Source organism: Mycteria americana, chromosome 2 (assembly GCF_035582795.1).
Source record: "Mycteria americana isolate JAX WOST 10 ecotype Jacksonville Zoo and Gardens chromosome 2, USCA_MyAme_1.0, whole genome shotgun sequence".
NCBI lineage: Eukaryota > Metazoa > Chordata > Aves > Ciconiiformes > Ciconiidae > Mycteria > Mycteria americana.
In genome coordinates, this window is record NC_134366.1 from 95049393 (window position 1) to 95061879 (window position 12487).

At 38.6% G+C, this 12487-nt stretch overlaps 1 protein-coding gene across 1 annotated transcript in view; it reads left to right on the forward strand.

Moving 5' to 3' along the window:
* CTNND2 (catenin delta 2) overlaps positions 1-12487 on the forward strand; it is a 566347-nt gene that overhangs the window by 470688 nt on the left and 83172 nt on the right. The window contains exon 14 of the mRNA XM_075495646.1: positions 5717-5890. Coding sequence (XP_075351761.1) covers positions 5717-5890 — 174 coding nt within the window. The remainder of the gene's footprint in view (positions 1-5716; positions 5891-12487) is intronic.

A 12487-nucleotide genomic window follows, 5' to 3' on the forward strand; every position in this document is an offset into this window, starting at 1 on the left:
CCAATTTCAATAAAAGAGTCAGGGAGTTGTCATTAATTCTTATTTTATTTCTTGTTATGTAGCCTATTATATACACATGTGGCACTATTTCATTTCTTTTCCTTTCTTCATTAAAAAGAAACAGGCTGACTTCTTGGCTTCATGCTCTTCTCGAGTTCCCTATCTGTGATCATTCTTGTCAACCCAGAATCTAGCCCAAAATCTGATTTTTGATTGGAAGTGACACTTCTGAAATGAGTCTGACCTTCTCTTTCACCTTCTGTCAGGAGCCGTAAGGTGTAACAGCAACATTTCAAGTTATATATCATATGAATTGACTGGCACACCTCTTTAGCATGCTTGCTAAATGGGCTGTAAATTCTTCTATCCAGGTGAAATAGCAGGTTTAAGGCAATAATATTTCAAAAAGAATAAAAAATAAAGCTGTCAAATATGCCTTTTCATGTGGCGAGACTACTGTTTTACCAAGTATATTTCAATACTCTTCCAAGCCATACGAAATTAATAAGCGCAGAAACAGAGAAATGGCGGCGGCTCCTGGGTTTAGCTAATAATCTAAATTGAGATTAGAGATGAAAGGCTGTGTTGCTAGTATGTTCTGCTCAGGAAGGATATTATTTCCACTTGTTGCTTCCTCGTCTGGCACAAGGTGGTTATGCCAAGTGTTTCATTAGCAAGAAATCAACTATCTTGAGCAGCTCCTTACAGAGCTTCTTAGCAACCATTTCTAAATTCTTGCTTGCCTACAGAGAAACATCTCATGTACCCTGGGAATCTCTCAGCATCATGTATGACCAAGTTATTTTCAAAGCTACAGGGTTATTAAATGCAATTTGTATTTGTCAATTTGTGTAATACAGTGCAAAGCCCATTAGCTTCAGCTTCCTATGGAGAGGAGAGGGGTGAGGAGGAGATGTAGTATGATGCCAAAGATTGTTGTCCCTGGATTGAACTCCATCCTCTTTTATTTGGGAGGGGTCTGGTTTTAAGCGAAAACAAAACACACAAATCAAATGAAATTATTTTTCTTAGCTAAGTGTAATAATATAAAAAAGTTGAATAAAGGCATTGACAATTATTTTAAGAATGTAATATATAATATGAAGTATAATTTAGATTTATTCATATCTCAGATTAATAATAAAGATTCAAAACATTGGAATGTTTTGAAAGCATTCTAAACACCTTTCCCAAAATTGTAAACATTGTTGCATCAAGTTGGGGAGGTTGCCTTATTTATGCAATAAACTGTATCCAAATATTGCCCAGTTTTGTTGAGACTGCATGTTGCTGGACCACAGCAGCTCTGCCCTCTCCCACCCTACTCCTGTAGTCTCTGTGTCAGTAGACACCTTCATTTATATTCACCACCTTTCTTTAGGCCTGGAGGTCTAAATTGAAATTTGACTTAACTAGTGACATTCCTACCTCCTTTGTATCAGCTGCATGGATTCCCATCACCCCTGAAAGCAAGCTCTGTGATTTTGATGAATTTTTTGTTGCTTAACTTTAGATTTCTGCCCTTGACAGCATTGGCCAATGCATCTCTTGGACAAAGGTTTCCAAAAGAGGTTGTTGGACTGACGTGCCTAGGGACAGCTGGCATAGACTGCCACAGCCACTAAGATATGCAGGGTGAGAAATCATTGTCCTCTTAGGGGACCTGTTAGTTTAAAAGCCTTTGGCATTTCAGAAATGCTTTTGGTGAGCACTGTTTAATTGCTGATACAAATTTTGTCACTGCTGCTTCAGAGAGCATACCTACGGCATTATCAGACTACCTCAAATGTCTAGGATCATTGGAGAGAGGCCAAGATGGTTTTAGTCATTGCTGGGTTTTGTTTGAGTTTTTTCCTAGATTTTTTTTTTTTATAGTACTATTTTGCACAGACTAGGGGAAAGGAAAATACTCATGTTTAATAAATGGAAATAAAACACTGTTGTTTTGTTATCACAGGAAATGTGATATCGTCATGTGATACTCCTTAACAACAAACCCCCTCAACTTGAGGTTGTTAGTACAAAAACTTAAATATGGAGAGTGCACTTCTCTCACTGAGTTGAAGCCTTCCCTGGTATTCTGTACAATTATACTATGAACTGGGATTTGCTTTCATTAAAATGAGAAAGAAGGTGGTAGATAATCTGTTGTGTGGCATGCGGGAGCCATGAGCGACGAGTGATCTTCTTCTCCTCTCAAAGTTCCTTAGTAATGTGAAAACTTTGGAAACTCTATTAGAATACTCTTACTCTCAAAAGTCTGTTGTTCTTAAAGATTTTTGTATTCAGCTTTTTATTCTTTCTGACTTTCGTCCTTTCTTTGCACCAGTTTCAGGAAATGAGAGATTTGTATCTCACCCACGTAACAAACAGTTTGTCAGCTTCAACCACAATATATGTGGGTAATTTCAGCTGAAGGAGGGAAGCCTGGAAGGAATATTTGTTTATGACTTTTTTTTCCTCCTTAGCATAAGCTAGGAAGAGTAATTGCACGCAGTCATCCTCTTTTTCAGAGGCTCCTAATACATCCGCAGCGTATCTCAACTAGACCTTCCTGATCATTCCTGATGGTCTGCAGCAATAACTGTTCCAGTAATTCACTGGGTAGAGTTGTTTAGCACGCTGCCTTGGTTCTTTAATACTGAGCAATGTGAACTACAAAGCAACTTCTGCCATGCCTTAGCCACCATTTGAGAAAATGGTCTGTAATATTGTTTTGGGGAAAATACTTTTTTTGCTCAGGCCATTGATGTTTATATTTATGAAATAAAAAATAAATTAGTGAAGACCAGGAAAATATCCTTTGCAATAGCTTCTTTTCTGACCTGTATCAGTCTTGCATGCCCTGCAACAGTTGGGCTGTACAGCTGCAGGCGCTGGCCTCAGCTATGCGGAAGATGCTAGAAGCCATTAAGCCCTTCAATGAAGGGCTAGCTGAGATCACACATGCAGGAGCAGAGAGGAGCTGAAACATGGAGACAGAGAGTGCGTGACAGGTCATGGTTGCTTGTGTCCTCTACCTTCCAGAAAGTGGCTACAGGAGCATCTTTTCTGTCACCCTTTATCGTGTGACCTTGAAGAGGCTACCAGAGGCACGGCATGTATGTTAGGCGTGGTTGGCAGTGACGCCCTCCCCATGCATGCCGCTCAGATGCTCTGGGCACACGCACCACGTCTGAAGAATAGCGCAGGACGTTATCCAATGTCACTGGATGTACTGCACCTTCACTGCACATGCAGTCGCGTACCAAAGACTTCCATCACCCTTACAAGGACCCTGAGGCATCCCAGTGTCTTGAGAAAAACATCTTCCCCCACAGTTGGTGATAAATTAGTACAATCATGTGCTAAAAGTGAGGGAAATGCTGTAATTTGTCTCACATTTTTTTAAAATGTTTTCTCATTACTAGATAGAATGGCAAAATCACATTAAATATTAATTTATCTGCAAGTATCATTTCTAGTGCTTTATAAGTACCAGCACAGCATGAACTTATATACAGCTCTATTTATATCAGCTGATTTTCAGCAGTCTTTGGCATTGTAAATACCTGAGTTTAAAACAAAAGTTATATCCCCACATGTGCACAAAAAATGTATTGGGTTGATTTGATACATTTGATATATGTACTTTGTCCCTGAAATAATAGAATAAGTGCCCTGTGCAAACACTGTTCAGTTGCATAATGTGTCCGTAATCCGTGCAAATTGGAATGAGATGGATGAAGGCCTGAATTTGTGCCCTTGGACATCACAAGTCATTCATTAGCAGACTTACTAAGATACAAAGCCAAAATCTGGTCTGAGGTCATATTTGACCTGCAAGACATGTTTCTCATTTGTTTTCCAAAAATTTCTGACAGCGCAAATGGTTGAATTCTGAGAGTTAAAATAAGAAGCTGGTTTTTATGTATTTTTTATGAGCTGATGAGAAGTCATTTCTGGCAAGGATGGTGATTTATATGGAGAAAAAAGGAGAACTGAGTCACATACAGTGAAATCAACCTATTGGTTTAAAGGCAGAAATGTATTTAAAAAATTCAAAGGCACAGCCCTGTAATAGTGTCACCGGAAGGGATTGTTTCTCCAGAAGGCAATTTTCCTGTAGTTTCTGAACCACAACTGGGTATCACTGGGCCAGTTCTTTTAAACTATGGTAGCTTTTGTCCAGTGCAGTGAGTTTCGTTTCTGAGCAGCTTTCTGGTTTTGAGTAACTGTTCATGTGTACTAAGTGGTCCCACTAGCTTTCCATTTTGGTGTTTTTTTCTGCTTTAATTTAGAAAAATAGTGCTCTGGGTTCTCAATAATTTAGCAAAACTTTGTTAAAATTAAGCTATGTTTGTTGTTATTACATAAGACTTGATTGATTGTCCCTTAAATTATATGTAGATTTTTGAAGTTAGCTTAAATAAAATGTTGATTGATACTTCCTGAAAACAAGAGAATCTAGGTCGTTTCCCAGTGCAAATATCATTGTGTTGTTTGACTCATAACTAATTAAATCAGCTATGAAAATTAACTGTTGCAAATCTAAACACGGAGTTAATTTGGCCTGTGCTATCTTTGTACGTCTAGTAGATGTTTAATGTTATGATACGTATTTTTTATCTACGTAATCACAGTATGCTCTAACCCATGGCATTAAAAGGTTTACTTTGTATCGTATCGTGCAATCTGTACATCAGAAGTGTTAGAAAAGAGATTGTATTAAAAAGTTTGGGTTTCTTTTTAACACTGGTATTAAGGCTATGAATTTTCTAAATCCCTTTATCTGTTCAAAGCAAAGAAAAATATATATTACATATATAGATAAAAATCGCATTTAAAATATCATTAAAAGTGCATTCTACATCTTACTTTTGTTTAGAAAAAAGCAAAAAAAGTCCTTGAATTACCTTCTTTTTAAGATGTTTCATGCTTAGGTGCAAATATTGTGCATTCCACTGGTGAGGTGAATCACTGTTCTCCTGGAATAAAGTTTCTCTTGTGGGAGTGGGTTTTGCGCAATAACCTGCTTGTTGTCCAGGTGTTAATATTGCCCATTTTGGATATCAGACTAGGGTTATTTTCATGGCAAAACTCTGTGTGTGATGAGAGGAAGAGTCTGTTTTGTGAGAGGTGGTTCTACCTACTGCATCGGAGTCTCAGACTGTATGGCTGGCTGGCTGGCTGGTTGAACACCTCCAGAACTTGCGTGGTGAGAAGCCAGAAGGAGTTGAGCAGTTGGACAAGACTTGTCACACTTGGGCCTTTCAGGGGATGGAGAGCTCATGGCCTTGCGTGATTTAGTTTTCCACGTTAGCGTTTCATGTTGGTTTTTCCCTCTCATGAGAAGAGAGAGAATGCAGAGAACTGAGCAGGGTGTGAAAAAGGACAATCTCTTCACATGCAAGTTCTAGATTTGCCTCTTAATATATGTTCACATTCACCAGGCTCCTGTTCCCACCCAAAAAAATAAATGCAGCGAAAAATGTTTTTGTTATCTCCGCTAGCTAAAACACTGTGATTTGTGCCAATGCTATAGCTCCTCTGTGAGGAGTGTTGAGTAGGAAATTTGGTTTCTCTACGAACAATCACATGATATGCTAAAATTGAGAACAGCTGCTTGCGGGCAGATGCCTTTACACACGTAGACATGGATGTTACAGCTTCAACTGAGGCAATTGTCGAGCATTTCACTGTTCCTTGCTGACAATCTGATTTTACTTTCCAACAGTGGGATGGCGTAGGACCTCTCCCAGACTGTGCAGAACCACCCAAAGGAATCCAGATGCTGTGGCACCCTTCGATAGTCAAACCCTACCTCACACTTCTTTCTGAGTGCTCAAATCCAGACACGCTGGAGGGGGCAGCAGGGGCACTGCAGAACTTGGCTGCTGGGAGTTGGAAGGTAGGAATATTAACCTGATATTGTATTCCTTTTTCAATTCGGAAAAACCCCTGCAGATGACAGCAAGTTGCGGATATGAATGTATCTGAACGCTCCTGGTAGTGGAATAACCCTCTGTTTTCACAGAACTATCTGCAGTCAAATTTGAGACAGTATAAGTCCTCTGAATTGATACAGGTAGTCATATCATAGGACAAGTCAGCATACAGCAGTGAAAATCACATTGGTCAAGTCAAGTATGAAAAATTGCTGCTGAAAACCAATATCCAAATGAGGAGAAGCAGCATCTTTATGAATCTGGGGTGACAGAGCCATGAAAAATGAGCCAAAAATATCACCAGTGACAATCAAATGAAACCATATTGTTTTGTCACTGCAGAAACTGGTTGACATTCTGTCTCTTAAAAGAAACCAGGCAAGAGCGGAGCAAGATGTAAATGATCTGACACCAGCACAAGTAATCTTACCATCTACTTTTTTAAAAAATAAGACATTATTAAAGTTCATCGACAATATGTACAATGAGCAATGAAATGCTCAATCAAGGCACTCTATTCCAGCTCATCCTACTTTTCAATTATAATCAAAAGATCAATTTTTCTCTCTCATATTATTTGCAGCGAATTGAGAAAAAATTTAAGAGCTCATTTATTAGATTTTGAAAATATTTCTAAACTTAGAACAAATCAATAAAATTCAAGATAACAGTTGAGCCTGGTTTACTTTTTAGGGCAATTCCTTCATCACTTTCCTGTTGGTAAACTGGTTTGATTGGGTGAAAGTACTAACTATCTAGTCCTATTGTATAAAGATAATGCCTTGATTTTAAGTTAACTCTCAGTGGGAATTTTTCACATTAACTATGAAAACATGTGTGTATGGGGAAATGCAGTTATCAAAGTTAGGACTCAGAAGGTATCCTGTTTGGTTTTTAAGCATTTGGGCATTCGTATGTGATATGTAAATACCAATTTATTAAGGCATTTATTTTGAAATGTTAGCCCTGAGGCTAATGAGTTACTTTTTTTCCCCTAAAGTTTTATTGGAAGTCGAGTTGGCACATTCAGTAGATCTTGAGAGGCATGTGATTTTTTTTTGAGCCCACCAAACTTATAACATGCCTTTGCCTATTGCATTCATTGATATATGAAATGAGTAACAAAAGTATCTGTCCAGTGATTGCTGTCCTACAAAGTGCTACGTATACACTGTGCTTGAAAATCATTATACTTTTATTATTCTCATATTGTAGACCACATCAGATTGTGTAATCCTGGCACAGAAACACGATAAATGTGTTTTATTCATCTGGGAATGGGTGTAGCCCTGGTCCAAATGATAAAACTATGCATGCCTATTTGCCAGGACTAATAGGAGCGCTAAAATCCAAGTGGTGCTGCTTCTCTCATTTCTAATAAATCTGTACCTGTCGTCCTTTAGTTGGCAGAAGTGTGTGGTGGCGAGAGGGAGGAAGGAAGGCTCCGCAGAGCTCTTTGGCAAGTGCCGGATTAGAAAAGCTGATTTGAACTTTAATACTATCCGTGCTGATACCATGGGAAATGCTCAGTTGTTCTTGTGTTGCTCTATTTTTCTAAAGATTCACCAATTCCATTACAAGTGATGTGCAGACACAGAATGAATATCCTTAATTTCACATGTCATACTAGCCATTTTTGTGAGGGGAATAATCCTCTTTGGGGATTACATAAGCATTGATGTTTCCACCTTTTGACCTCTCTTTTCAACTGCTGCAGTCTTCTGGATATAAATGACTGAAATAAAAGATAGAAAACTCTTAAAACAAGAGGTTATTCCTAAGGGAGATTTTCATTTTTTTAGTTCCTCCAAGAAATTGTAATTGTACAAAGAATGGGAAAAGATTTGTTTGGGTTTTTTTTTTTACTTGAAATCTTTCAAGAAGAACTTTATGATGGACTGAAAGAGAGAAAAACCGCAAACTGCATTAAAATAAATAATGTTGCTATTAATAGTAATAGCAATAGCAAGTGTGGGGGTTTTGCCAATTAGCATTATTTTAATGGCAGAAGAATCCCAGAGTATATGAGGCATCCAGTGCACCAAGCAAGCTCACACACTTCTGAAGATATGGTCTCTTCTGGAAAAAATAATACAGTGCAGTTGATACACTTGCATAATTCTTTCCTAGCTGTTTCACCCTTTTGGTTCCTCTGGTATAAAGCTGTCTAATCCTCTTTGGTGACCGAGAGGTAACACTTTTAACACGGGCAGTGCTTAACCGATGCCATTATGAAGGGAAAGTGAGCAGATAAAAGGAAGCCTGAATAATTTTAAAAAAAATAAAAAATTGTGTAGGGGATTTAGATAAATGTCTGCCACTAGAATTAACAGATGATATGTGTCTAAATCCCCTAGACTGCTTTTGAAAATTTTAAACACAAAAAGAAACCAGCAGTACATAGCTTTAAGGATTAATAGCTGAGAGAGACTGAAAGTTTTCATTATTTCAGGGAATACAGTTTCTCACTGATACATACACATAAAATCAACACATGCATGTAATAAATCTTAATGGTTAGGACGTTTTTAGCTCTGTTTCAGTTGCAGAAATTCCTTCTAATGCCAAATACTAACAAAAAAGAAAGAAGTGTGACATACATATATTTGCATATAATTTTTCTGTGTCCAGATAAAACACTTCGGGCCAAAGCCTTGCCATATATTAGCCATCTGCAAAGTAAACTTTGGGGTTTTTACAATAACTAATATAGTATTTGGTCCGTGCAATGATTATTAGAACCAAGGCAATCTATAACGAATCAAAAAACGAACATATTGGTCCCAAATACATTAACAGGTCCAAAGGAAAGTTTACCAGTAAAACAGGATACTGATCTGAGGTATGAGGAAGGATATTTTCAGTGTGAAACTTTAACCTGGGATAGATCACGTCTGTGTATCTTGACTTTGATGTATATTCTGGTTCTGAAGAAGAGATTGACAGCTTATATACAAAGCAGAACTCATTTTGGAAGAGGCTATTTCAGGTCAGTATGGAAGTTCGTTCATCTCGCTCTTCTTCACCAAGACTTCGTTACATAGGGAGGACACTGGTATTGGAAACCGAAGGCAGCAAACCCATTTCTTTCATGGAAATATGGAAATCTTTCATGGATACATGGGTATCCCTCACAGATCTCTCTTTTTTGTTCATATACTTATTTGATGCATCTATGCATAATATGAATGGCCCTTCTGGAATGATACACATGGAGACGTCCAAATATGTATACTTTGGGGGGAGATTTGACAAAGTTTTCCACATTGCTGCCAGGGTATGTTGAATGAGCGACTACTGCTTTGCGCAGTGGCCTGCGATACTAGCAGTTGGTCACTGCGTGTCCCCCTCCCGTTGGGCTGGTGGCCACTAGCAGTATGCACTCCAAGTACACGTGCAACCTGACAGCCTACGGGTCACGTTGTCAGTGCTGTACGCACACGCACCTACCCCCTTCTGCAGAACTCAGCTGCTCCCTGGGGCTGGGTGGGTTTCTGTTTGAGGGAAATCATTGCTTGCCAAAATATTTTCTCTCATCAAATCATAACCAGGGTAATTTCACTGTATCCTGAACTTCCTACAGGCAGAAGGAGCAACGCATAAAAATGGCCATTGGTTTTGGTTTTTGGCCAAACGTTGGCCATTGGTTTTGGTTTTGCTTTCTTTCATTGCCACTCCGAGATATATTTTTTCCAAAAGTAGACTTTTTCTAATTATACTTAATATGAACTTGTATTTTAAAGCTTAGTAATACAAAATAAAAGTCTAGGCAAATACATTGGTCATCAAGCTTAGCTGGAATTTCCGCTGAGCGAGTAAGTCTTGAGACATGCCTTTCTAAGCAGTGGAGACTCTTACTTCCCATTATGTATCTATTTTCATTGGGAGCTCTGTTAGCTTTCTTTGCCACTTACTTTGGGTTTTGCCACGTTTGTGCAAAAATGCACAAATAAAAATAAGAGGTTTGCTGACTCACTCAGCTGTATTCTGAAGACACTTGCCTACTTATTAAGAAATTTCTCTCGCTATAACACTTCAAACCTGAAGTCCTTTGTGCAACCTCACATCATTACTTATTTTAATACCTTGGATTAAAAAAATTACAAGGTATAAAATTACAAGACTCATCCTGTAAAAGGAAATCTCCATAGATCTTTTTATATGTAGCCCGGCATCAGTATTTTTCCTTAGATGGTGGGAATAAAAGTGGCAAGTTCTTTTTAGTTTTCACCTTGGTCAATAGGCTATTAATACATTAAATCTACTGAGCATGTAAAAAGTTATATGCAAAATGTCCTAGAGTTAATGATGTCAAGAATCCAAGGTTATGTCCCTTCTGAACAAGATGTCCCTCTCAGGAAGAAAGGAGATACTGGGATACCTGTATATTACTATGTCTGTCTATATGTATCTGACAGCTGAATTAAGGCTGTTGTCAGTTTATCTGCCAGAGACATTTCTGCAATACTTGTTGCTGTGATCTCATAAAATCACAGAAGCGCTGAGGTCGGAAGGGACCTCTGGAGGTCATCTGGTCTAACCCCCTGCTCAAGCAGGGTCACCTAGAGCCAGTTGCCCAGGACCATGTCTAGATGGTTTTTTGAATGTCTCCAAGGACGGAGACTCCACAACCTCTCTGGGCACCCTGTGCCAGTGCTTGGTCACCCTCACAGTGAAAAAGCATTTCCTGATGGTCTGCAAACCTCCTATGTTTCAGTTTGTTCCTATTGTCTCTGGTCCTACAATATTATCTTTTCTATTACATGCAGTTAAAAACACAATGTTGTCACCACAAGTAGGATTTCCTTAGTTTTGTCAAACCCTTAAAAATAATTTCTTCATTCATATGATCCTGTTTTGTTGTTTTGTTTCAAAATGCTATCATAGCTTATAGAGGTAATACATATTTTTTAAAACCAAGAAACAAGATCTACTATGTTTCTGTTGGCAACGTAATGGCTTACATTAGAACAGGTAGCACACCTGCTCTGGGCCTTAGTTAGTCCCTTCTGTGTGCCCAGTCTTCTGTCCCAGTTACTTTTCAGGCTTTACAAACTTCCCTCATCTGCAGCATGGTCAGCTTCATTTTCCTGAGTGTCTGTTAGTTCCCTGGGCTCCTTAACATCAGGAACAAGTGCTGCTCTGCTTAAGTCTCGCAATCACATGAGGCCATAGCATTCCTTGTCTAGTTCTTTCTACCTCCTTTCCTTTCAGTTCCATGTTTGATCATACTCAGCAGGGAATGATAAGGCTCTTTGGTTAGACAGCTGCACGTCCCTGCCTTTGATCCCCAACCCGTACAGTACCCATGTCAATGGGGTTTATGGGTCATTGGCGTGATCTCTTGAGATAGCTAGATGCCATCTCGGTCTTTGTTCCTTTGGCAAGCAACTACATTTATGTTCTTAATTCCATCCTAGAGAAATCTAACTCATGGGAGCAAGAGCTCCATTAAGTAAATTATTAGATAAGGAAACTGAAAACATAAAAGGGGCTGATTCAGTCACAAGGTCAGTGCAGCTACTTCAAAGAGTAATATGAAAAGAGTTTCAAGCTCCTTACCATCCAGACACTTGCAGATAATGAGTAATTATTGTCTAAAGCAGCAGACATCTAGGTTATCAATCTTCCTCTTATCAGGCAAGGACGTATTGTGGGTTCCTTGCCAGATTTTTCTGATTAGTCTAGTTACTTACATATTAACCCTCTGGAATTTCATCGGGCTGTTCCAGGAGAAAGTTTTTTGGATTACAGCAAAAAGGCTTACATTCATTTTCTCCGAAATATCAGTATTATGAATCCTTACGTGATAGGATGGAGAAGACCGTTTATAACACATCACATAATCAACAAAGGCAACCTTTTTAAATAACCAATGCTTTATTCTGTCGGGAATTCTTACCTGGTGGAATTCCCTCCATAGATGAGGCAGCATCAATTAATACAGAGAACCGTATTGGCTCTGTAGGAAGAAAGACAAGATTCAAGGGACAGGACAATATTCAAGAAGCAAAACCTGCTGCTGCAAACACCCATATCACACAGATCATGAGGAGATCAGCATGGACATCAGTTTGTGAGCACAGTAGCTCATGGTGAATTCATGCTCAGAGTAATCCCTTACTATACTCAGTCAGTTTGCTTCCCATTAGATGTGTCACTTTTCTCTCAAAGCCTTTCTTTTTTAATGATATTAGATGTGATGATAATGATACAATGTTTGGAAAAGTCATTGTAATGGCTCTCAGATTGTTCTGAATACACAGTACATACTTGTAGTGCAGAACCAAGAATGATGAGGTGCAAGGGCAGTACCTTCTGACCTTTACCATCCACAAACATTTAAAATATCTTCTGTTAACACCATTTTAGTTTTCTCTTATTTATTTATTTAACTATATCTTTACCCACCAGATTTTTTCCTTTGTTGTTAAGCTTGACCAAGGTCATGGAGCAAGAGGACAGTAACCAGTTAATAGTTTTCTCTTGTCCCAACACAAAGATGTAGAGAACTTACGGGTGGCCTACCAGATGGGATCATTTCTGAGAACAAGACACTG